The sequence below is a fragment of the Marmota monax genome, unplaced genomic scaffold (genome assembly GCF_021218885.2).
Source record: "Marmota monax isolate L192 unplaced genomic scaffold, Marmota_monax_Labrador192_F-V1.1 WCK01_AAM20220418_F8-fsc00080, whole genome shotgun sequence".
Classification (NCBI taxonomy): Eukaryota; Metazoa; Chordata; class Mammalia; order Rodentia; family Sciuridae; genus Marmota; species Marmota monax.
The window spans coordinates 8,199,392-8,226,124 of record NW_026694750.1 but is presented as its reverse complement, the minus strand read 5'-3'; the positions used below and the strand labels follow the sequence as shown (position 1 = coordinate 8,226,124).

The following is a 26,733-nucleotide window of genomic DNA, read 5'->3' as shown; positions in this document are numbered from 1 at the left end:
CCAAGAGCTCAGGAACCGCTTGCCCGGCCCAACATGACACTAGACGGCCTTTACCCTTCGTTCCAGGACCCAGAGCAGCCAGTAGGGTCATCTGGAAGTAAACCTAACTGGTGGACAGTCTTGACACCCAGGACAATTGATCGCAGCTCTGGGGGTGGGAGCCACTGAGAGAACACCATCTTGCTGCTGTGTCCTGCCTTCAGCAGCACTCCCCAGCCCCTCTCCCTCAGGAGGTCCTCAGGGGCCTGTACCTCTGCAAGAGGAAGGTCTGGCCAAGAAATCAGGACAAAGCATTGACAACTAGCAGCATCTATTTATTGGGTAATTCCAGGTTCTTTTCTTTAAGATACAGCTCGTTGCTTTATTCAGATATTTGTACAATCCAGCAATTGGGAGAGAAGAGAGCAAGGCAGAGCAACAGGCACACCCTAGGGCAGTGGGCAGTAACTTTTGGTAAAGAGAAGTGGGGTTGAGAATGGTCTTTAATCTGGCGGTTCTGTGTACCTTTTCATCCTATATGTACAGTCCATACACCTTCCACCAAGAGGAGCCTGAAGGAGGTGGAGCTCAGTAGAAGCAGACTGTGTGCAGGAAGGCCCTGCCGCTCTTCTCCTCAAACTCCTGCAGCAGCTCGTCAATCTCATTCTCCATGTCTTCCGTGTGCTGGATCTGCAAAGAGCATAGCCCTGAGCAAGGGGCACCTCCCCTGCCCATGCCCAGAGCCACAGACACTGGCAGGTTCCCCAGCACCAGGCCTCCAGGATGGAGCATCCTGACCCTAACTCTACCTGGTGGTGCCTTGCTGTGGAGGGGCCTCTGCACTGATCACTTCAGAACCCTAGGCTGGGAGGAGCATAGAGCAGGTTCAGAAGTGGGGCAGGTTTGGGGACCCAGCCTGGTGCTTCAGCACACTCTTTGGCCAGTGAGTCCTCAACTTGCAAGACAAGAGGGCAAGGAAGGTACCTCCCCAAAGTCACTGAGCAGGGAAGCTGGTCGAGTTCCCAGTTGGGGCACACCTGAGTCACCAAGAGCCTTCCTCCTGGCTGTGAGAATCATAAATGCAGGCATGGACTGCCAGAGGTACCCTAATGAAGAACCCCTTCCCTAAAAAGAGGCAGGCTGGCACCGGAGCACAGCTGCCCTGGCATGATGGCTGGTCTCCCTAGTCCCCCAGCTAGCCCCTGTGACTCAGCTGACGATGTGCCCAAGGAGAAGTTGCATGCACAACTTCTGGGACATGTCTTGCTCTTCAGCTTGCTCTTGCGTAAGCACAACCACTGGAGCTCCAGCAACCACAATGGATCACAGGGCAGGCTGGGAATGGAGGCTGTGCCAAGCTGAGCATCCAGAGGGCAGGAACATGGGTCCCACACAGCAAATGGACTCCCAGCCCAGTATCTACTGACCTCTCTTGGCTAAGCCATCATTTCCTACACGCACAGCTCCCAAAGGGCACAAGACCAGACCAGGCACATGGCTCTCCCTCTGGGATGGTCCCATCATAGAGGCTGCACAAGCCATTGAGTGCTAGGAGAATACCCAGGGGTCACAGGAAAGGACAGATGTCTGGCCTGCCTGACAAGTCCAAAGGGTAGAGGACACAGGTTCCTGCCCATCTGCTGCAGAGGTGCCTTGGGGGTGCACTTCTGACCCCACCTGAACCTGGAGTGCCATGGGTTCTGCTGGGCACTTAGGAACTAAGATCCAGCACAGGGGAGAGGTGAGGCACCCCATCTTCAAAAAAGGCCTGCGTGCTGGAGGCTCTTGCTGGACACAGCTGTCTTCACAAGCTTCTGTCAGATGAACCAGAACACCAGGGTGGGTGCTTCAGCCAAAGCAGCGTGGTTAGATCTCAGTTCTGTGCATGCCTCTGTTTCTGCTGACATTTCAGCACTGGCTGTAACTGGACCCGGAACTGAGCCACACAGCCATGGCGAGCCATGGGAAGCCCCTGCCCTGTCCTGGGCAGGAGGAGAGGGCCTTGCCTCTTTCTCCTTGGCAGGGACAGCTCAGACAGAAACTGGTACTTACACACTGGCAGAGCTCACAGATGAGGAAGGCTCCCAAGGTGGCCTCCTCATGGTTGTCTTGGATGTCCACATTTACCACGTGCACTGGCTGGCAGGTCTCCTGCTCTCTGGAGTTCAGATCTGGTTGGGACAAAGTGACACAGGTGTCAGAGGTTCTCAACAGGAAGCAGGTGGCAGATGTGCTGGAGTACTGGGCCCTGCATTGGTCGGTCTCCTGAACTTGAGGGTTTGTACAACTGAGGATACAGCAGCCAGGCAGGCCCGGGAGGAAGAACCTTACCTGAGGAAGAACCTCACGAGAGAGGGGCCATAATTCAAGGAAACATCAGCAAACAAAATGCAACCCAAGGCCTCTTCCTGCCCAGGCCGTCCTTGCATCTCTGTGCCAGGCATCTTTTGCTTAGGTCAGCAGCCATGTGGGTGGTTTTGCTCTGATGAACTTTAGCATAAGGGCCACAAACACGTGCCCTTACCCACTTTCCTCTTCCTTTCCTTGTTCACCCTGCCCATCATCACAGGGCTGTGCAGGTCAGTGGGGAAGCACCCACTGTCCCCTGCTATTACCTAAGAGCCCATAGCCTGGCCTGCCTCTGCGGGAGGAGCCAACAATCAGCAGCCCTGTGCCCAGGGCACAGCTCCCATGCATGCAGGGTCAGCCTGGCTGGCAGGTGGCACACAGCCCTGCTTCTGGCTCTGCCCGTGGCCCCAGGCCTTGCTCTCACCTTCCACCACCTGGTCGTAGACCCGCTCTTCACAGGTGAGGATCAGGTCAAACAGGTCCTTGCAGTTCTGGAACCTTTCTGGACGAGGCTTGATTCTCTTATTTCTGTCCAACATGTGTAAAATACCATTCTGTGTATAGCTAGATGCTTGAGTTAAGGAGCTCTAGATAAAGCCTGTTCAACCCAAATGTACCGGGGTTACAGCCCTTCCTGCTTGTGGCCCCTAGGGCCAGCAGGGTACTAGAATGGGCTGTACCAAAGCCATTAGTCCTAGAAGAGGCAGGGTCACCCCTGGAAGCCCCAAGCTCTGCAGCCCTGCACCAGCCAGCCCCATCATTCTGACTGAACCCTCCGGCAGAAGCAGAGGCCTATGCTCACCCCTTCCCAGGAGGCATTCCTCACTGTCACATGGAACCCCCTTTTGAGCTGTCCTCACTGTCACATGGAACCCCCTTTTGAGCTGTCCTTCAGCATTAGCTGTAGTGTTTTGGTGACTTTCTCCTGCTCTAACCCCCATCCTAGAGTGCAGTGCTTGTTCCCTCTGAAACTGGAGCCTCAGCAGAGGCAGCCCAACCAGTCCCAGGTGCAGCTCAGTCATGTCAGGAAAAACATCGGAAACCCCTGGTTTCCAAAAGGAAGCTTCAGTAGCAGGAAGGCCTAGAAAACCCTTGACAGAATCAACAGGTAAGAGGTCCAGGAGAAAGCAGCTACAATCCAAGTGGAGACAGAGATAGCAAAGGCCTAACAAGGCCCAGGAAGTATGCAGTGCCCAGTTAAGACCAAGGGGACAGTAAAGGAGTTGGACCCATACCCTCCCAGGTCCACCATGCTTGAGGCAGGGCGGTTCCAACCTCCCAATGGTGCCTGACAGGGGTCTGCAGGACAAGAACTTACCTCCCCTATGGAGCCCTTGTTCTAAGGGCTCATCTGCACCACTGCATTGAGGGGAAGCACCTTGTTAATTATTTTAGCAAACTGACTATTCAGAAATTCTAGGGGTTCTGCTGCTGGTAGTGAAACCCAGTACTAGGTATGTGTTCTTCCACTGAGCTACACCTAGGCCCAAAGTTTAGGAATTCTGAGTGATACATTTAGTTATCAACTTATTTAAACAAGCCCATAGCTTAAAACGTAATTCTTATCTCTGGAGAATAAAAACAGCTTTTATTTATTATTACTACTACTATTAGTAGTAGTAGTACTGGAGATTGAGCCCATGGGTGCTCTACCACTGTGCTACACTCCACACCCCTATTTTTTATTTTGGGATAGGTTTTGTTGAATTGCAGAGGCTGCCCTCAAACTAGTGATCCTGCTGCCTCAGCATCTAGAATCACTGGATTATAGATGTGCACCACCACGCCCAGCTAAAACTAGCTTTTAGTGTTGTAAGTGGTTGGGCTATGGTTATACCTCAGTGGTAGAGGGCCTGCCCTGCAGCATGTCTCAGGCAATGGGCACAATTCTCAGCACCACATGTAAAGTAAAATAAAGGTCCACTGGCTACTAAAAAGAAAATGTATAAGTGGTCAATCTAAGCAGTTTAACTTCCAAAGACAGTTGACCATGACCTGCTAGGTGTTTCTGGTTCCCGACATCTTCATCTGCTCCTGGACTGGGTTGTTGCCCTGGATCCACATCTCTGATAGGCAGCATACTTCCCCTGTCCATGCTGCCCAAGTAGCTCTGCTACTATACTTACACCCATTATTGCAGAAACACAGCCATCAAAGGCTCGGAAGCAAGCCCTTGAAGGTCTGTGGAAGGAAACCAGCTTGAGAAAGGCCCGGTTTTGTTTGGTGTGACTTCTAGGACATGGGCATAGGAGACAAGCCCACAGGAGGGACACAGGCAGGGCCCAGGTGTGTGGAGGCAGCTGTAGGGCAAGCTCCTCTTGCGCCTGGCCTCTACAGTCCTGCCACCTGGACAGCAGGGCTCTGGTGGGCTGCCCTGAGGCTTTGTTTTGCTGTCGGCATGCTCCTCCACCAGGTCTGCAAGGTCTCCCAGGAGCCCTTACAGAATTTCCTTCCTCCTTAGCCTATTGCCTAACTATTTACACAAATTTCATTGTGCGGCAACAAATGAAATTAAGATTCATGTTGTTAAAGAGAAAATGTCTAGTTTAGGGGTCAAAGAGGAGGCCGCATTTATTTAATGGGAAGTATTGTTATCCTGATAACAATAAATTCAGCCAGCTCCTGGCAAATGGAGAGAGGCAAAGCTGAGGCGGATTCTGCAAGTCCTGTAGGATGCCTGGGAGGAGCCTAAGGAGCACATTTGACCAAGTCTACCCTAAGCTCACTTCAGGTCCCACAGGAACAATAAGCGCAGGTAAGGAAGAAAAAGGGTGTACAAGCCAGGCGCGGTGGTGCAAGCCTGTTATCCCAGCGGCCTGGGAGGCTGAGGCAGGAGGATGATGAGTTAAAAGCCAGCCTCAGGGGCTGGGGTGGTAGCTCAATAGTAGAGTGCTCGCTTAGTATGCATGAAGCACTGGGTTCAATCCTTGGCACCACATAAAAACAAACTAATGTATCCACCTTAAAAAAACAAACAAAAAAAAACTAAAAGATACATAAATATTAAAAAAAAAAAAAAAGCCAGCCTCAGCAATTTAGCATGGCCCTGAGTAACTTAGTGAGATCATGTCTTTAAATAAAATATAAAAAAGGCTGTGGATATGGCTTAGAGGTTGAAAGCTTCTGGCTTCAATCCCTGGTACCCCCCCCCAAAAAAAAAAAAAAAATTTTTTTTTTAAAAAAGGGTGTACAAGTAAGAACTGAGTGCAACCAAGACAGTCTGTTGTTGGAATAAAGGCCAAAGTAAGGCAGCTCTGACAAGGTTTCATGGAGAGATGCCCACTGAGCCAAGGGCCACCAGGGAGCGCACCCTGTCAGCTACAAATCTGGGGAAGACAAGGTCTACACAGCTCTGAGGGTGAGCACTGACAAATGCAGGCACCTGTAAAGGCAGACTCACCACGAACCCCACCAAGACAAAAGCAGAGTCCACCTGGCACCAGGGGCGGGGGTCACTAGCATGGAACTCCCCACCACTGGGTCCAGGGCCCTAGAGCACTCCAGGGCAGCAATCACAGGAAGGCCCTGGTGGGAAACGACATCTGTGTCTCCACATTCAGTAAGAAGCATCAAGCACGTTGGCACCCAATTTGAAGTGAATACCTAGGTTCTTCTGCAGTGCTGGAGATTGAGCCTCAATCTGATCTCAAGGCAGCCGCACTACCAGAGCTGCACCCCTATCTCAGGTTAACACACTTCTAAGAAGTAAAACCACACCACTGGGCAGAAAAAATGGGTTCAGGGGGCAGACACACAGGTTGAAGTCAGGGTAGGGCAGCCCACTCTTCCAGCCCATGCTGCATATGACCTGGTAACTGAAAACAGCTGCCACCTACCAACGCCTTGGCCTCAATAAGAAAGAAAGGAATGGCCCCTGAAAGTGTGGGGCTGGTGCTCACCCAACATGGAGAGGGAAGACTCCTGACCAAGCCTCGGGGCTCCCAGCAAAGCCCCGGAAGCTTTAGGAAGGCCGAGGGAAGTCTGCCATAGCGTTTGACCCCAGTAGCTCAATCTAGATCACGGAGTGAGGTTCTGAAGGTTGGGAGCTGTACACTCTGGCCCTCATCTGTTTGCAGAGGAGACAACAGGGACCACCATCCAGCTTTCTCCTGAACAGACAGCACCTTACATTGCCCCTGGCAGCCTTCAGAGAGGACCCTGCCTGGCCTGGGAGGTTGTGGGAAGCAAGGCTCCCACTAGGTTCATTCTGAGGGCCCCAAAAGACTTGAAATGTTATCTTGAAAACAATAAATTCAGGATCATTTAAAAACTCTCTCAGGCCTTCACCACCAAAGAAACAAGTCAAGCCTTCCAGTCCATGCCGAGCATGAACCCTTCAACACCTGTGCTCGGTAGATACTAATAGTACAGTGAGGAGAGCCAGGGGACACCAAAGGTAGAACTGGAGCTCTTCAGGGGCTTTCCTCAAAAAAAAGAAAGAAAAGAAATAAAATAAAAAACAAAAAGAAGAGCAGCAGCCCCACAGGTCACAGGACTGCCAACATACTGCCATGCATCCCCTGGGTGCTCCATGCCCATAGAACTAGAAGACAGGCTGGCACGTCACAGGCCCACTTCCAGGGTCATTCAGCACCCATCATCTGAATAGTTGCTCTTTTACTGAGTCCACGTACCTCTTCAGTTCTAATTCAAGATAACTTTAAAGCTGACATCAAACTTGGCCGTAACCACCAGTGAAGCTAAAGGACTTAACACTGTTTCACCACAGGGAAGCTGACTTCCAGTCACCCTGTTGGACATCAACTGTGGACTCCTTGTGCTCAGCAGTTGCAAGCACCCATCGAATGGGAGTAGAACTGGCCACCCCAGAACCACAAGGGGCTGACCTTCCCGCTTGTACTGAGTGGGGTACCTTATCAGAACACATGCTCGAGACAGCCAGACCTGCAGGCCCACGCAGTCTAAGCAGACGAGACGCTCATGGTCTGCAGGAAAGACCCTGGGGAACCAGGCTCAGGGTCCCCAAACCCTTACCCACCGCCCAACACAAGGCTGAACCAAGAGCTCAGGAACCGCTTGCCCGGCCCAACATGACACTAGACGGCCTTTACCCTTCATTCCAGGACCCAGAGCAGCCAGTAGGGTCATCTGGTACCAGCACAGGACTCAGTCCAAGTTCTCAGCTGGGTCCAGTCACCTGCTGGAGCCTTGGAGGTTCATTCTGCCATGGCCACACTCAGAGCAGAGATCACCTACAGAGGAAGGCTGAAGGAGAGGATAGAGCCAAGAACAAAGCAGGCAGGGAACCATTGCTCTGCCAGCGTCTCAACCGTCCTTGTAGCTGACCATTCCCCAAACTGTCACACTTAATCCAGGATTCTATTATCTGCCACAATAACAAATACAATCATGTGGATGAGCCTGCAGGTTTGCACAAGGAATCCACTTTGTGCATGTGCCTTCCCACCCAGGGACAAGTCAAAGAACCTGCAGTTCTGAATCTTATCATCACAACTTCAACTTTGATCAAATTAAGATATAGGGGCTGGGGTTCAATGGTAGTGCACTTGCCTAGCATGTGTGAAGCATTGAGTTCGATTCTCAGTACCACAAAAAAAAAAAGGCACAAAGAAGAATTCCTAAGTGGGAGCCCACTAGGAACTCCCCTGGGGGAAAGAATTCTCAAAAGCAGGACTCAGAAATGGTACTCCACTACTATCAGTCATGTTTTAACAAAACTTGTGGGACTCAGTGTCAACACCATCAGCCTGACTAGCCCTCATTAAACACAAACCCACAGGCTGGGGATATAACTCAGTTGGTAGGGTACCTGCCTTGCATGCTCAAGGCACTGGGTTCAATCCCCAGCACCACCAAAAAAACCCCCACAAGCACTAGTCTCTGGCCCTTTTGACTTGAGGGGATTCTGCATGGGAACTCCATGTTAGTGAAATGGCCACACCAAACAGGCTCATGCATGCTCCCTGCAGGGCTGGCAACAGGAAGCAAAGCACTGTAGCCTCACCATCTTCCCAGAACAGCTGCAGACTGTGGGCCACAGTAGGTGCAGGAAGTGCAAACAGCACCACTGTCAGAACAAGGGTTTAATTCAGGTGGAAAAACAAAAACAAAAGTTAGGAAGATGACGGGCAGCACATTCATTCCAAGTATATGACCCATAGCTCTATAAAGCCTCTGTCAGCTGCCCTGGGCCCCGTGGGAGGATGAGGGGATCCTACAGGCAAGCAGCAAAGGTATAAGGCAAGGCATCACAAAAGCTGATGACAGCCTATTCCCAAATCACAAGAACAGCAAAGCAGGGATGGGGTTGTGGCTCAGAGGTAGAGCACTCACCTAGTGTGAGGCACTGGGTTTGATCCTTAGCACCACTTAAAAACTAATACAGATATCATGTCCACCTATACCTAAAACATAAATATTTACAAATAAAATAGTAAAGCATTTTTTTAAAAGGGCTCGGGTTGGCCTTAAACTCATGATCCTCCTACCTCAGCTACCTAAGCAGTGGGATTATGGACATTCACCATTGCAGTTATTTTTATTAGGCCAATATCAATGAAAGATGTTTTCAGGAAAACACAGAAAAAAGTAATAAAATTTTAACAAAGAAATTGGCTGATTAAGAAATAAATAAAAGAATAAATCAAGCCAGGCATGGTAGCTCATGCCTGTAATCCCAACAACTAGGGAGGCTGAGGCAAGAGGATCACAAGCTGAAGACCAGCCTCAGCAATTCAGCAGGACCCTTTGCAATTTAGCAAGACCCTATCTCAAAATAAAAAATAAAAAGGGCTGCAGATGTTGCTCAGTGGTAAAGTATCTCTGGGTTTAAGACCTAGCATCAAAAAGAAAAAAAAAAAGTTTAAAGAAACAAAAAATATAGCCCTGCGAGATGGTGCACACCAAATAATCACAACTCAGGAGGCCAAGGCAGGAGGACTGCAAGTTCAAGGCCAGACCCAGCAATTTAGTGAGGCCCTAAGCAATTCAGCAAGATCGACTCTGAAGAAAATATAAAGAAGGGGCTGGGGATGTGGCTCAAGCGTTAGCGCGCTCGCCTGGCATGCGTGCGGCCCGGGTTCGACCCTCAGCACCACATACAAAGATGTTGTGTCCGCCGATAACTAAAAATAAATATTAAAAATTCTCTCTCTCTCTTGAAAAAAAAAAATTATATATATATATATATATATATATATATATATATATATATATATATATAAATAAAAAGAAGGGGTAGAGATGTGGTTCAGTGGTAAAGCACCTATGGGGTTCAATCCCCAGTACCAAAATAGAAAGGAAATACAATGGAAAATACTATCTTTTGTTTGACATACTCAGTCCTCTCTCCACTCTGTTTAGGGTTAGCATCATTACATGCCTCAAAGAAAAAGAAACTTAGCGTTGAGTCAGTTTCGGTAAAACCTACCTAACCTTTTAAACTTTCCTTCAGAACAGGTCTTAAATTGTCCTAAGGAGTTCAAACCCAGATAACCCTGTGCTGCAGCTGGTAGACAGATGGAGGCCTCAACATGACCAGCACAGCACCATGCCCATTGCACAGAGGTGTGTGGCTGGGCAGATGCCGCCTGGGTCATCACCTAAGTAGCATCCTGCTGGCCAGTAGGGGCCTGGGGCAGGGCTTGGGACTTCCACTAGTGATGGGGATACATGTGCACTCTGGGTTAAAGGTAAATCACTACACTAATTGTTTTTTCCCCCCAGAAGATACTAATTATTTTTTTATTTAGGGTTTACTACCAAAAAACAAAAAAAAGAAAAAAGAATTTTCAGAGGCAACCTTCAGAGAAAAAGCCAAAAGCATCTACAGGACAAAAATGCTCAGTTGGTAGAGTGCTTTCCTCGCATGCATAAAGCACTGGGTTCGATCCCCAGCATCACACACACACACACACACACACACACACACACAAGTTAAGTGCACAGCAACCTCCCTGGCTACCCCAGGTGCACTCCACTGTAGAATGCTGTGTGCCCAAAGGTGGGCTGCCTAAAGAAAAAGGGAAGAGCGCATCCACAGGAGTTGTGGTCACAGCAGTCCCCACAGGGCTGTTCCTGGGGACCTAGGCAGTAAGGGCCTTTAAAGGAAAGCTGACAGTGAAACAAGATTGACCTCAGCAGACCTCTGAGCTTAGTGCATCAGAGCAAGAAAGAGGGATGCTGGCCTTCCCCAAGCCTGTCCTCCAGGCCTGGCCACACTCAAGATAGGGCCTCTCGGTACTGAAGTGCCAAGAACACCAAAAGCATGTCTGGGCAAGAGCTTTCCCTGACAGATTTTGAATGTTTCTCTCTTTGGGGTGATGATGCACCTGGAGTGCTGAATGGGGCTGGGATGGCACTCAGCTGCCTTCACCTGCACCAGAGAGATTCTTAGGGCTCACAGGCAGCTTGCACAGGGGAACTCTTGATGTTCACAAGTGGAGCATCTGGCTCCTAGTGCACTTGCAAGGCAAGCTCACAGCCAGGCAAGACAAAGCCCAGTGGAGCTTGATGCCACGTGGCTGCTGAGACCCTTGGCAAGCCACAGGTGGGGTGCAGAGTCATTCAGAAGAGAGGTGCCCATCACTGCCAAAATGATGCAGGTGGCACAAAGAACGGTGCGCTGGCCCATTGTGTAATGTGGAAACGCTGTGCCAAAGCAGACTTTCAGTCACTGAGACATCAGAGCAACTCTCTGGCTCCCCTGGTGTCCATCCCTCTCAGTCCCATGCCCATACCATTCCCTCACCACCACAGCTCCTAACAGCTTCCGCTGCCCTTCCTCTTAATCAAATTCTTGAAGGAGCCACACTCCTTCACAGAAAGGTGGGTACTGTCCTAGAGCCCTGTGCTGGCTCCTCTGCCCAGCAGGCCTGCAGAGCCTGGCCCTTACGAAAGGGGACACAGGTGTGAAGCACTGCTACAGCAAACTGGGTGGCCGTGCCACACTAGACCAGAGGGCCAGCTGTCCTCTCATGGCCAAGTGATGGATGAGGATACAGGAATCCTGGAGGCTGCCCACCTCTCCCAGTCAGACACAGGAGACACCAGACACCAAAGCACCGCACACAGGGTCACATTAGTGCCTTAAACAGCTAAGGCCTCAAAAGCCAGGCTGGAGCTCAGCTGGCCTGTTTCCAGGGTGGGTGCTGAAGTCACACAGGATACTCATGATCATGACGCCACTGAGCTGGAGTGCTGCAGGAACACGCTGCATGAGCTGCAGCTCAGCACAGCACCCAGGCAAGAAGAGAAAGACCAGTGTGTGGGTGGCTGCAGTAGGCCATGACATCCTGGACAAGGGAGGCCAAGTATGTCTAGGCAGGTGGGAGACAGCACCCACTCTCCATCCCTGGGACACAAGAGGGCTGGGCACATATGGAGGGAGAATGCCAATGGTCAAGGGCATCAAGAGCATGAAGCAAAGAGCCATCAGCTCCTGTCCCTTTGGGAGGGCTGCTACACCAAAAGCTCGGAAGCAATGGCTACCTGAAGGAAATTCATCCTAACGAGCAGTATTTCCTGCGGCACAGGCTGCATAAGCTGGAAGAGCCACTAGGCACTCAAGTGCAGCTGGCGCTCAACACGGTGCCTCAGAGGCTGTGGTCAGGAGGTCTCCCCCCTCTACAATGGCCTTGTGCCTCCTGTCCCCAGGCACTGAGAAACTGTCAGTATTACCTTATTCTTAGTGGACAGGCAGTGTGGCAATGTCATGTCCAGACTCAGCAACCACCTTAGCCAATAAGCTCTGTTCCACTTCTGACCTCTGATGAGATGAGATGAGATGAGCAGGCAAACAGTACCTCTGACCTCACCCAAAACACCCAAGACCAGAGTTTTTTCTTCAGGAAAGAGTGTTTTTACAAAACCATGAAGTAAATGTGTAGGCAAAACCTAGATGAGCATTCCTCTAGGAAGTGGTACCTGAGTCAGAGAACAGTCATGTCAAATATCATTTTCAAACCTTTTTTCCACCCCCGAGATACAGGAGGTTTAGCCCAGGGATGGAAGCTGGGATTCTAGGTGTGTACCACCATGCTTGGTTTCCAAAAACACAGCTACCAACCAGAGCAAAAACAAGATGAGAAATGAGTGGCCTGAGGATCTCAGGTCAGTGTGCTAGGCTGGCCACCCGATCAGCAATTCAGCAAGGGGGACATACCCAGGACTTAAGTCAAAGGGGAAATCAGAGTAGCTCAGTACCAACTGTGTGGGTGGAGGGGGGGGGTTCTTCAGGGAGAACACCCAGAGGGCAGGAATCTGGAGACTGCCAGCCAGTACCGCCCTGAACAGTTTCAAAGAGGAGTTTGGTGAGACCTCTGAAGAGCAAGTTTTAGAACAGATCCTTGGTCCTAGTTTACAAAATGAGTGATGGTGTAGAAGGTGAGAGAGAGGGACACTCCCTCCAAAATGCTGTGCCTAACAAGGGTACCCAGGATGAGACCAAAGCAGTGGAAACTTAGGATCCTGGCATTTTTTTTTTTTTTTTTTTTAAAAAACATTTTATCTACTCTTTTTTTCTCAGGCAGCCGGGAAGATGGCGGACATTCAGACAGAGCGTGCCTACCAAAAGCAGCCGACCATCTTTCAAAACAAGAAGAGGGTCCTGCTAGGAGAAACTGGGAAGGAGAAACTCCCTCGATACTACAAAAATATTGGTCTGGGCTTCAAGACACCAAAAGAGGCCATCGAGGGCACCTACATTGACAAGAAGTGCCCTTTCACTGGTAATGTTTCCATCCGAGGGCGGATCCTGTCTGGTGTGGTGACCAAGATGAAGACGCAAAGGACCATTGTGATCCGCAGGGACTATCCACTACATCCGCAAATACAATCGCTTTCAGAAGCGCCAAAAGAATGTCTGTGCACCTGTCCCCTCGCTTCAGGGACGTCCAGATTGGTGACATCGGCACAGTTGGCGAGTGCAGGGCCTTGAGCAAGACAGTGCGCTTCAATGTACTCAAGGTCACCAAGGCAGCTGGCACCAAGAAGCAGTTCCAGAAGTTCTAAGACTGGATGCCTGCCCACCCTCCAAAGCAAAATAAACTTATTTTGTAAAAAAAAAAAAAAAAAAAAAAAATTATCTAAGGGCTGGGGCTATAGCTCAGTTGGTAGAGTGCTTGCTTCGCATGCACAAGGCCGCAGTTCAATCCCCAGCACCACAAACAACAACAACAAAAAACCTTTTACCTAAAGATATGAAGATATACACAGAAAGAAAGTGGGTATACACCTAAATTAACCCAGGCCCTAAAAAATGAACTGAAAGGATGTGAGGAAAGATACATGAATAGCTAAAAACCAATATACATTCCAAAGGTGAATTACAAGAGACCCACAGGATTAAACAAAAAGGAATGTCAGAATGCCAGCTCATGTGCTCAGCCTCCACTTCAAGCACATAGCCCTGACCCAAGAAAAAGTGCTAGTTGTTCCTACACTTCAATGTTTAGGGAACAACTGAGGCTTGGAATTAAAATCACATTATAACATTCAGAGCCACATTTTTACTTGCTTTTTAAGGAAAGTGGCTTTGTAAATCATAAAGTATCTACTAAAGGCTTTAATAAAATAACTTACGAAAGCAGCCCCCAAGGCATACCTGTAATCCCAGCTACATGGAAAGTGGATCACAAAATTTAAGGACCGTTTCAAAAAAAACTAAAAAGGGCTGGGGGTGTAGCTCAGTGGTAGAGCACACCTGGGTTCAATCCTCAGCACCCCACAAGCACACGCACACACACAAAAAGTGTACAGAAGACCCTTTTCTTCCATCTTAGGAACGTACCACACAGCCTCTGGAATGGCCAATAGGACTGTCACGGAAGGAGTGGAGCTGCCCAGGTAGCTTCCCTGCAACCACCATGCTCCAGAAAGGCCCTGTAGCCCCTCTTCCAGCTTCTTGACCCCTTGCTGACTCCATTCCCGGGTCCAGTGGCACTTCATTTGGCCTGATTGGCCACTCTGCACTTTTACAAGCAGAAACAACTCATGTCTTTACCAGACATGCTGCAATTAAGTCTGATAAACCAGTTTTCACTGAGCTAGAGATTAAAAGGCCCTGGAGCCAACTTAACTTTGAAACCTGACCCTAGCATAAAAGAAAAATCCAGAAACCTCTGAGGGAGCTCAGAACAGCACTGAGGGGACTTGGTGTCCCCTCAGTGGGACACCAAGCTCCCCAACGCTTGGTACTCAACATGATTCTAGCTGGGCACGGTGGCCACACCTGTGACCCCAGCAAATGAGGCAGCTGAAGCAAAAGGATTGTAAGTTCCAGGCCCGATTGGGCAACTCAGCAAGACACTGTAACAAAATAAAAAACGGAAAGGTTTGGGATGTAGTGCATTGGTGAAGTGCCCTGGGTTCAATCCACAGTACCAAAAAAAAAAAAAAGTTTCAGTACATGCCACACAGCATGGGTGAGCCTTGGGAACATCAAAAGCAGTAATAGGCGGCCACCTGAAGAGGCCATGTGTTATATGCTTGCCTTCATGCCAAATGTCCACAGTAGGCAAATCCAGAGGGAAAGCACATCAGCAGTTATCAGGGGTTGGGGGGTGGTTAAGCTAAGCAGTACAACACACATGTTCAGTATGTGCAAGGTCCCCGTTTGATCCCCAGCACTGGGGAAAGCGGGGGTCAACTGCAGTGATTATTTCACCATCAAGAATAATAAAACTATGGAATGGCACACTTTGAATGTGACTCTTTACAAAAATGAACTGCTGGGCTGGGACATAGCTCAGTGCTAAAGGGCTTGCCTTGATATACAAAGCTCTGGGTTCCATTTTCAGCTACAAGGGGGAAAAAAATTAAACTGCTGGACACAGTGGTGTATACCTGTGATCCCATTTATTCAGGAGGCTGAGACAGGAGGACTGCAAGTTCAATGCCAGCCTCAGCAACTTAGGGAGACCCTGTCTCAAAATAAAAAATAAAAAGTGAATGGGAATATAGCTCAGTGGTAATGGGCCCCTGGGCTCTATCCCTAGTACCAAAGAAAGAAAATACACTGTTGCCCTCATTAAAATGACAATCAGAATATAAGACACTGGGGGCTGGGGATGTGGCTCAAGCGGTAGCGCGCTCGTCTGGCATGCGTGCGGCCCGGGTTCGATCCTCAGCACCACATACCAACAAAGATGTTGTGTCCGCCGAAAACTAAAAAATAAATATTAAAAAATTAAAAAAAAAAAAAAAAAATATAAGACACTGAACATGTTCTTCCCCCTTGAGATAGGGACTTGCTGTGCCACCCATACTGCTGCAAATATTTCTCCCCCCTTACCCTCCAGAGCAGCTGGGACTACCTGAGCCTTGCTTAGAACTCTTTGTTGTCTGTCTTTGGAGGTCAGAGGACTTAGATTTTTCTATCTCTGATCCATGTACCCATACCAGGAGTGGGCAATTCCCAAAGGGAAAATGGTGAAACTATTAACCAACCAAGTCTGGCTTCATCAGGAAGAAGTGAGCAAAACCACCAGTTAAGTTTTGGCTCAATAAGGTTTCCATTTGGTGCTGCAAATACAGCCCTACTACCCTAATTCCCACCAGTAGGTTTACAAGATGTACAGGTAGGCATCGAGTCTCAATCCTTCAGGAGCAGTTCTACATGTGGAAACCAAAATCAAAACCACTGTTTTATGCTCAAGTATTTAACAAATTGTGAAGATGGGCTGTTTTTTTAATACCAAGGATTGAACCCGGGTGCTTAAACACTGAGCCACATCCCCAACCCTTTTTTAGATAGGTTCTAAGTTGCTTAAGGCCTCACAAAGTGACTGAGGCTGGCTTGGAACTCACAATCCTCCTGCCCCAGTTACTAGGATCACTGGTGTGCCCTACTATGTCCTCACAGCCGCTGTTTTGATGGGTTAGCTTTCAATGGTGCAAAAGTGATGTAATTTCCAGAAACTACTTTGACTCAGGTCTGTCCTCAGCCTGGTCAAAGTCTCAATATCCTAGGAAGGGGCAGCCTCAGATTCCAGCCAGCCCTGTGGTCAGGAGAGGATGAGACACTGCAGGGCACTGCTGCTGCCTGAGGACCTGCCAGGCCCAACTACCTACACTTGGTGGGTCTATCAGACACAACCACACCCCAAGTCCAGGGGCACCTGGGCTTCAACACCAGAACTACTGGCCAAGGTCTACTGAAGGATAAAACACAGCCCCTCCATGGCCTGGGAATGGAGCTCAGGGGTAGAGCACTTGCTAGCATGTGAGGCCCTGTGCTCGCTCACCAGTACTGCAAAAACAGCAACTGTGTGCTCTCATTTACTCTATTATCAAGAACTCTGTGAAGTGGGAACACAAGGAATGTGAGGTCCTGGCCACAGCAGTCATCAGCCCCTTGGTGCACCCCTGGATTCTAATCCAGTCCCAGCTTTGTTGCAAGTCACATCCTCCTCTCCCTTGAAAGTTTAAACACTTCACAGACCTTTTCCATTCCCCTGCTTGTCTTCTAAGTTGCTGGGATCACAGATGTGGCCACTATGCCCAGCTACCGTGGAGTCCTTTTAAGTACAGAGGGTCTGGAAACTGGTGTCCTACTGATACCAGTTCACTTAAGCCTGGGGCACCGACTGAAGCAGTGGAGGCAGAACGCCATGTTTTATCTTTGGGTCACATCTTGAAATACCCTTCTAGCTTTGCACTGGAGACAACCAGCATCACTTCTGCAAACTGACAGGTTATTCTGCTAGATGTGTGTTTAGCTTTTATTTGCATGTATCACATTGGTCCTAATCAAGTAATGCTACCAGAGTGCCCCTCAAGCAGACATACCACCCACACAGAGGCTGTCCTGCACTTGAGCCATTCCCACTGTGGAAAAGGAGCCCTACCAGAGCTGTGCCATTCCTGTATCAGAAAGGATGCCACTGCCCACCCCAGCTTCACACCAACATCCACAGTGAACTTCATGGAGGTGTCCTTCATCTCCTGACCACAAGCGTTAGGAGGAACTTAGAAAAGCATCATCTGGCCCCTACTACCCCAACCTAGAAAATGGAGATGTGGCCCCAAAGAAGCCCACAAAGGTGGCCTCATCCCAAGGGGTGACCACAGGAGGCGACTCTCCTACACAAAGTCCCAGAAGCCAGGCACAGTGGTGCACATCTGTAATCTCAGTGACTTGGGAGGCAGAGGTAGGATCAAAAGTTGTAGGTCAGTCTCAACAACTAAGTAAGCAACTTAGCAAGATCCTGTCTCCTTGGGCTAGGGTGTGGCTTAGTGGCAGAGTGGGATCGATCCTCAGCACCAGGTATAACTAAATGAAGGCACCTGTCCAGCTACAAGTACAAAGGAAAAAAAAGCAGCTGGGACTGTAACTAAGTGGCTACAAGTGGCTAAGCGCCCCTGCTTCAACAATCCCTAGTAACCCCACCCACCCCCAAATACAAACAAAACCAAAAAAGGTTCCCAAGGAGAATACTTCACTAAGCTCCAAAGGTGGCCACGAGATTCCCCAGCTCTACCACCCCGCAATCCATGAAAAGCCCACATATAGCCAGGTATGGTGGCACGTATCTACAATCCCAGTTATTTGGGAGGCTAAGGGCAGGACTGCAAATCTGAGGCCAGCCTCAGCAGCAACTTAATAAGACCCTGCCCCAAAATAAAACAGGCTGTTTGTGAAGTAGCTCAATCCCTAGACCTGTAGGGGGAGGAAAGCACATGTGTAGCATCTTCTGGACTAACTGACCTGTGGAGGAGATTCCGAATCCTGGTGGTGCTGCAGCTCCCTTTGAACCACTAGGCACACGCATCGCTCCCTCACCAGGTCCCCAGTGAACCTGCTGCTGAAGCTAGCCTTGGTCCTTGTAAAGTGTGCTAAGTGATATTCCACCTAGGAGCCCAGGCCAGTTGGTTCCTACATGAAAGAGCTGAATTTGTAACAATTAAGTTAGTGTGAACATGTGCATTACCTGTTTTTATTTCTCTCATTGAGCACAGGAGTTTCAAAAATGAATGGTGCCAGTTGAAGACAATTTTCAAAAGCAGAGGATCTCAGGAAAAGATTAATGGCACACTTGTGTTTAAGTAACAAAAACCTTGAGCTTTTCCCAGACTTGAGGGAAGCACCCAGAACTAAAACGAGATTCTCAGAAAGGGGCTTATGCTTCTTAGTGAGGCTGAGGGGGAAAAAAAAAAAAAGGGACAGCCGCTCTCACCAAATGACTTCTTCAGGGAGGTGCTCTTCCGAGACAGCCTGGCCACCTCCTCATCCAAGTATGTGGGTAGAGGAGACAGAGAACATTGAAAACCCCTAGGGACAGTTCTCCTAATGCAGATTCCCTGCTTCTGCGCAAGGAGAAGCACCGGATGTGCTCTGAGACCCTGGGTGGGTCTTCTGCCTGGAAGCTCCCAGGACCATACACTCCATATGCCCAAATGCTCCGCAGGCCAGGCAGTGGTACCAGCAGGAAATACCCATGTTTCACCCAATATTGCCACCAACAGCCTTTCAACTAGCTGGAAGAGAAGAGAGCAGGGAGGGCAGAAGATACAGTGATTACCAGGATTTACATTCTGCTAGAACTTCCAGGACCCTCCCAGCTACAAAAAACATTTTCAGTTTATTAAATACTATTTTTTTGTTGTTGTTTTTGACATAGGAACTGGCTATGTTGCCAATGCTGGCCCCAAACTCCTGCATTTAAGCACTCCTCCTACCCCAGCCTCCCGAGGAGCTGGGAACACAGGTAGATGCCAGCACACCCAGTTTTACTTTTCAGTTTATTAAATACTCTAATACCAATGTAAAGATAAGAAGTTTTCTGTTTGATACTTATATTCATTTCCTTAGAATATGTTTGTGATGGGCTGGGGATGTGGCTCAAGAGGTAGCGCGCTCGCCTGGCATGTGTGCGGCCCAGGTTCGATCCTCAGCACCACATACAAAACAAAGATGTTGTGTCCACCGATAACTAAAAAATAAATATTAAAAAAATTCTTAAAAAAAAAAAGAATATGTTTGTGCTCCATTCTGAGAATTAAAAAGCATAACAAAAGAAGGTCCAGATATTTAAAGGTGCTGAGGATCAAACCCATCACACACGCTCAGTAGCCACTCATCCACTAAGCTACATCCTCAGTTCTGGGAAATTTTAAATCAGCCTGGAGGTTCACAAGATGCTCTGGTGAAAAACCCAGGCCAGGCTGGGCACAATGGCACGCGCCTATGATCCCAGTGACTCAGGAGACTAAGGCAGGAGGATTGTGAGTCCAAAGCCAGGCTCAGCAATTCAGCAAAGTCCTAAAGCAACTCAGCAAGACGCTCTCTAAATAAATATAAAAAAGGACTGGGAGGGCTGGGGTTGTGGCTCAGTGGAAGAGCATTTGCCTAGCACTTGTGAGGTACTGGATTTGATCCTCAGCATCACATAAAAATAAACAAAATAAAGGGATTATGGCTACCTACAACTAAAAAAAAAAAAAGTTAAAAAAAAAGGGGGGAGGGATGTGGCTCATTGGTTAAGCACCACTGGGTTCAATCCCTGGTACTAAAACAAAAAACCCAGGGCACTGCCAGGCATAATGGCCATGTATGTGATCTCAGCAGTAATCTCAGGAGGCTGAAGCAGAGGATGGCACGTTTGAGGTCAGCCTGGCCTACTTAGCCAGACCGTCTCAAAATAAAAAATAAAAAAAGGATTGGGGATGTAGTTCATTGGTAGAGCACCCTGAGTTCACCCCAGTAATTCAAAACAACAAAAGAAGAAGTATATGGATCAACTTAACATTATATAGCTATGGTGTCACTTATAAAAACCAATTTAATTACCATTCCTTTCATGAGTCTTAAGTAGCAGATCCAGCCTGTTTTGTCTCCCCGAAATGAAGTGCCCTGAGATTATCTGCTCCTAACATACTTTATTTGGTAGAAAACTTGGCCTTCTTCATCTGGTCCTCCAAGAACCAGAGAGACGTTAAAAGCAGCCAGATTACATGTCAGTGCACATGCATGTACCCACCTGAAAGGGAGGCAGTTAGAGCCCTGCAGTGTGAGTGCAAGGTACTCTGTGGTGCTATCTCTCGCCCTGCAGTGTGAGTGCAAGGTACTCTGTGGTGCTATCTCTCCACCTAGCCGCCTTTGTTCACATTATGTCAGGACCTCTGCCTCACCATGTCCATGTGGGTTTCACATCTGTCTGCAAGTATGCTTTCCATAGCCACTGCCTCAAATGGACCTAGCACTGGGACCTGCCAGTGGGCAGCAAAAAGAGAAAGGGGCCCACTTCACCCAAACATGTCCCTACGAGAGGGGGTTAGAGCAACATGCCTGTCACCAATCACACCTGCCTGCAGCTGCCCCCTGGGTTCTCTAAGGGCAACCCAAGGGATACAGTTCTTTGTCTTTCCTTAGAAGATCATTGTACATCTGGTCATATGTAGTTTTGAAATCATAGACATTAGGCTTGTCAGGTGCTGGTCCTGGGAGCTTCACGTGAGTTCCTGTTCCGAAGGACCGGACGCTGAATCCCCGCTTGCTGGAAGACACAAAGCAGAAAGGGAATCAGTTGGATTCAGACACAAAGCAGAAAGGGAATCAGTTGGATTCAGACACAAGATTCTAAAACTGAGTAGGTATAAAATGGAAATGAACAGACTAAGCAGCTTCATTTGTGGACATTAGAGAATTAAGTTTCTAAAATATTAACCTAACGTTATTTAAAATTGAGTCAGGAATGTGGAAACACCTATAATTCTAGCAATTCAGGAGGCTGAGGCAGGAGGAACTCAAGTTGGAGGCAAGCCTCTACAATTTAGCAAGATCTGGTCACAAAAATAAAAAAGAACGGGGAATATAGTTCATTGCTACAGAACAGAATCTGCCATTATAGGGCTACATGCAAACACTACAGCTTCGAAAGCTGTTACTCTAAACTCAAAAGACTAACTGTGCATTGGAACCCTTGAGCCATCTGCCCAATGCCATGACCTCTTGCAGGATTCACTTCTCAGGATCTGTAAGACACCTGGACAGACTTGACTGCTTGCTGTGAGCACCCCTTCCCAAACTGATCTGCTCCTAGGAGACTGTCCCTGCAAAGTCCCAGTGCCCTTGATGCTGGCTGATCCACCGGACCTAAACACCCATGAGAGTCCTCTGCAACAAAGGAAGTCTCAAATAACCCAGCAATCATAGGTACAGAGGTATACACCTGTAACACTAGCTACCCAGGAGGTTATGGGCCTCAAAATAAAACAGAGCTGGGTGTAGTGGCGCAAGTCTGTAAGCTTGGAAGGCTGAGGCAGGGAATCTAGAGTTCAAAGCCAGCCTCAGCAAAAGCGAGGTATTAAGCAACTCAGTGAGATCCTGTCACTAAATACAATACAAAATAGGGCTGGGAATTGCTCAAGTGACTGAGTGCCAAAGTTCAATCCCTAGTACTCAAAAAATAAAATTAAAAGTAAAACACAGGGGCTGGGTTGGGGGCTCAGAGGTAGAGCATTCACCTATCATGTGCTGGGGCCCAGAGCAACACTTTCCTCTCCCTCAGCCACCCCAGTCAGGATCCTCCCTGCCTCAGCTCTTTGTCTGGGGCCATTCGTTCATCTAAACCAACAGGACCAGGTTATTGCCTAAGACAGGCTTTGTGCTGGGATAGGGCTTTAGGAGGCAGGGACCTGTCTCCAAGTCAATGGGGGAAGGATTGAAATTGTAAAATAAGCATGTTTACTATGAACACATGAACCCATAAAAACAAGATTACCCTAAAATGACTGGAACCAAGGCCTGGCAGAGCCAGGACTTGAGCTCAAGGTCCTGCCTTAGGAAACACAGGGAGCAGGGCACCCTGTGTAGACTAGAACACAGAGGCTGCACTAAACCCAGAGCCTAAGTTACCTAGGATAGAACTTCTGACCATAAGCTGCATACAATGGGACTCTGTATATGGGTCTGGAGCAACTCCTGTGGCTATGCCTCAAAGGGTAGCACTTTTTTTCAGGGGGGTAGGAGGGTTACTGGGGATTGAACTCAGGGGCACTCAACCACTGAGCCACATCCCCAACCCTATCTTGTATTTTATTTAGACACAGGGTCTGAGTTGCTTAGCGCCTTGCTGTTGCTGAAGCTGGCTTTGAACTCACGATCCTCATGCCTCAGCCTCCAAAGCCAATGGGATTATAGGTGTGCACCACAGGGCCCGGCTAGTTTACTGTTTAGTACTGCAAAAAAAGAAGAAAAAAACATCAATATATCATAAAGGAGTGGGGGATGTAGCTCAGGGATAGAGTGCTTGCCTATCAAGTGTGAAGAGGCTGAGTTCTATTCCCAGTGCAAAGAAAAAAAGTCACTGTAAGGCTGGGGATATACCTCAGTGGTAGACTGCTTGCCTAGCATACATGAGACCCTAGGTTTGATCCCAGTACACACACAAGAGAAGCTATTGTGAAAAAAATGTTCAATTAAGGAAAACTCTTTATCATTATCACAAAGCTAAAATGAACATTGTACAGAATCCTAAGGAAATACTCAAATTAACAAACTTGGCCTGCAGTATTTTTCTAATATTCTGCACTAATCAAATTCTTCTCTTAGTATTGGGGATTGAACCCAGAGACACTAAGCCACATCCCCAGTTTTTTTTTTCCAATACTGACAACTGAACCCAGGACCTCATTATTGCTAGGCAAGTACTCTACCACTGAGCCACATCCCCAGCCCACTCAAAGTTGAAGATTTATTTATATTTACAAACTTTCTGAAATGTGACTTCCTACTAATGATGTTAGCACACACCTGTACGGCCAGAACTCAGGAAGCTGAAGTGATAGAATGGCTTAAACCCAGAAGTTTGAGACCAGCCTGGGAAATGAAGCGAAATCTTACCTCAAAACAATTTCTTGAGGCTAAAGCAAGGGACTGAAAATTCTAGGCTAGCCTCGCAAGATAGTAGGACCCTGCCTCAAATGTTAAAAAAAAAGGGGGGGGGGGGGGCGGGGGCATACTCAGTGGTAAAGCACCCTTGGATTCAATCACCAGTGCTTTAAACAGACAGACAACTTTTCATGAGCTCTTCTAGCATCTAACAAAAAGCCAGGTATGGTGGCATATGCCTCTGATCCCAGTGATTCAGTATAGGAGACTGAGGCAGGTGGACCACAAATTTGAAATGAACTTTGGCAACTTAATGAGACCCTGTGTCAGTGCTAGAACACCCTGAATTCAATCCAGCAAAGGAAGGGGGGGAAAAAAAAAAGCCGTGGTGGCACTGTCCTGTAATCCCAGCAGCTTGGGAGGCCGAAGCAAGAGGATCAAAAGTTCAAAACCAGTCTCAGCAACTTAGTGAGGTCCTAAGCAACTCAGTGAGATCCTGTCTCTAAATAAATTTCCAAAAAGGGCTGTGGATGTGGCTCAGTAGTTTAGTACCCCTTAGTTCAATCCCCAGTACCAATAAATAAATAAGACAGAATTGCCCAAATGCACTTTTGAGAGATTTGTAATAAAATTAACGCCTGGACAGGAGCCCTGTAAGTTTCATAACCACCCCAGTTATTCAATATGAATAAATCTTAATATATCACAATGAAGAAATGAATACTGAAAGCCAGTGATGTTCGATATATCAGTGGAAAGCAGATTACTCAAGTTATTTCATCTCCCTAAATGTGTGCACACATATAAAAAGATACCCAGGAGGAAGTACCCCAAAGTGGTACTAAGTAATCTTCATTCTCTTCATCTTTCACTCCATTGTGCATCTACTCACTCACAAGGAAATATGAAGGATGTCGAAGCAGGTAAAAGCAACAGAAAAATTTACTTCCACCTGGTGATTATTTGGAGGGGCTCTTCTGCACCTGGTGCCATTCCAGACTTAAATCTTCACTGACTGCCTCTGGCAAGGCTATAGGCTTTAACACAGCTGTTAAGTCTCAATTCATTAACAAAATTGTTAATGAATCATCAGTGAAGGAGGTCTCCCAATCAACCTTGGATAGTTTTCCAGGGGTGTGGACTTTGCACTCTTTTACTTAAATGTACCAGATGTCTAATGCTATGTTCAACAGAAAACTGCAGACATAAATGCACACCCAGATGGGCATGGTGCACATGCCTGTAATCCCAAATATGTGGGTTGAGGCAGGATCATACCAAGTTCCAGGACAATCTAATCAATTTCAGAAGAACCTATCCCAAAACCTAATTTACAAAAAGGATGGGACATAATTCACTGGTAGAATGCTTGCCTGGCATGTGAGGCCCTAGGTTTGATCACCCAGAACTGCAACATATATATAAATAAATACATGAAGACACAACTCAATGTAATTCTATCACATTTCTGGCTTAAAAACAGTCTTCACATGGATTTGTTAGGTTCAAAGCATACCACCATCTACAGAAAAGAGAGAAAAAGACACTAAGTGAGCATTGTGGACTGCGTGGTAAACTGTAGGAGAATTAAACTCAAGATTAGCAGATTACACGTGTTACCTTCAGCCTCTCTAAAAGACGTAAGGGGCCTTCCGATTTTTAGAGGGCACTCAGGAGAGCACAGGCTGGAGCATCACAAGGGAACGGCGGCTTTTTTTTCCTTAAAATCTTTTTTTTTTTTTAATTTAGTTGTAGTTGGACACAATATCTTTATTTTGTTTATTTTTATGTGGTGCTGAGGATCGAACCCAGGGCCTTGCACGTGCCAGGCGAGTGCTCTACCACTGAGCCACAACCCCAGCCACTCCTTAAAATCTTAAATAAATAAAATTTGTGTCTAACTACAACTAAACGATAGATATATTTATAAAAGTTTACATGAAGTAACTTCGGGAAAAAAAGGATTTCAACTGCGCTCTACTATTCCAGTTGGCATTTATACCGAACTTTAACTCTAAAACAAGAGGTCAACGTTTCATCTTCTCAGCGGCTGAACGAAAAAACCTGTGTCGGGGAGGAATAAGCTTTTATTAACATGCACAAGGGCCAGGAAAGGTGAGCCGGTAAGGAGACGAAGGCCAGGACCACCGACCCCAACTCACGCCGCGTCCCCGCACTGCCCGGAGGCTGCGGGGAGGGAGGCCGGGCAGACCCGCAGACGTGGACAGCAGCGCCCACGCGCTCGAGACGCCGAGTCGGGCCACCACTGCTTCCAGACTCGTCCCACCGCGAGCTGACGCGGTGCGTCACCAGACCCGGCCTCGCTCCGGACCCCCGACGCCGGCCGCCGCCCTCGGGCCCCAGGCGAGCTCAGGCGAGCGGCACCCGCCCTCCGGGTTCGTCAGGGCGGACGGACGGCCGCGAGCGTTCCGGCTCCGCAACGGACGTCCCCGCGCCGACCGCCCGAGCGGGAGCCACGCGCTCCGACGCCGTCCGCGGGGCCTCGGAGCCGCGCGCCGCCAGCACTGGTGGGGACGGGGGTCGGGAAGGGAGTGCGCTGGCCAGGGCGGAGTACCCACTACCTGAGGATGTTGTGCGCCTCCATGCTCCGATTCTGGTTACTCGAGCACACCACCGCCACCCGCAGCGGCGACGACGGCATGGCGAAGGCCGCACCGTCCGCCGAACCCGCTCCCGGGCTCCCACCCAGCCGCGGACTTCCGCGCGAGCAAGATGGCGGCGACCGGAAGTCCGCGATGCCGACGTCGCGCGTGCGGACACCTCCCCTCGGCCCCGCCCCTCGGGCGCCCGTTTCTCTCTGAGGGAGCACCGGCGTGAGCAGCCTACGGCGTCGGGCAACGGGGTCTAACCCCGAGCGCGTTCCGGACGTGCGCAACGGAGGCCGGCGCTCCCGACACACAGGGCCGGCAGGCCGCTCGGCCTGTGACGTCACACTCCCGCGACGGCGCCGAGAGTGACGCGCGAGACACCACCCCCTCCCGAGACGTCAGCGGCTCTCGCCGCCGTCGTCGGGAGTGAAGAGTCGGGACCGCGCCTACCGACACGTCGGGGGTTAGCGGTTCTGGGAGGGCGCCGCGCGTTCCCCTGGTCCCCATCGGGCCCTGCTTCTCACTCCTGCCTCCCTGCAGCCGCCCGTCCTAGGCCCCGGAGCTCGTGCGTCCTCACGTCGCCCCCGAGACGCCGCCTCCGCCCTAGGAGAACTTCCTCGTCCTCCAGGCCCCAGGCTGCCACGCAGTCGCCCGTCGCTCGGCTCCGAGAACCCGTCCCGGGCACCGGCGTGTTCGGAAGGCTGGCTTGTCGTCCCGGCTGAGGCTGGAGGGTCGCTTGAGGACAGGATTTTGGCACCTGAGCAACATAGCGAGACCCCTATGCTGGAAGGAAGGAAAAGAGCAGCTGATACAACTGGAGATGACCCGTGAAAGGTCCGGCTGGGAGGGCAGACCGCCAGGGTCCTCGTGTTGGGTCTCTGCAGACGCTGTGAGCTTGCTGGAGGTTGGGGGACCTGTTGTTAGGGTAAAACCAGACCCGTCGCCAGGTGCGGTGGCTCACGCCTGTGATACCATCGGCTCGGG

General features: G+C 49.2%; 1 protein-coding gene and 1 pseudogene across 3 annotated transcripts; one reads left to right on the top strand and one right to left on the bottom strand.

The window, feature by feature from the left end:
* Positions 1 to 293: 293 nt before the first annotated feature.
* Ssu72 (SSU72 homolog, RNA polymerase II CTD phosphatase) lies at positions 294 to 26,083 on the bottom strand. Of its 3 annotated transcripts, none has more exons than XM_046424478.1 (5): positions 25,723 to 26,079; positions 20,661 to 20,804; positions 2,753 to 2,892; positions 2,032 to 2,150; positions 294 to 669 (listed from the first exon to the last, which is right to left on the bottom strand). In XM_046424478.1, the coding sequence occupies exons 1-5, from the start codon at positions 25,800 to 25,802 to the stop codon at positions 568 to 570; spliced, it is 585 nt and encodes a 194-aa protein (XP_046280434.1). In that variant the 5' UTR covers positions 25,803 to 26,079; the 3' UTR covers positions 294 to 567. The 3 variants fall into 3 exon arrangements, with proteins under 3 accessions (XP_046280434.1, XP_058428602.1, XP_046280435.1); XM_058572619.1 differs by lacking the exon at positions 25,723 to 26,079 and adding an exon at positions 24,514 to 24,638; XM_046424479.2 differs by lacking the exon at positions 294 to 669 and adding an exon at positions 811 to 843 and having other exon boundaries at positions 25,723 to 26,083.
* LOC124079190 (small ribosomal subunit protein uS17-like) lies at positions 12,827 to 13,357 on the top strand (annotated as a pseudogene).
* Positions 26,084 to 26,733: the final 650 nt, after the last annotated feature.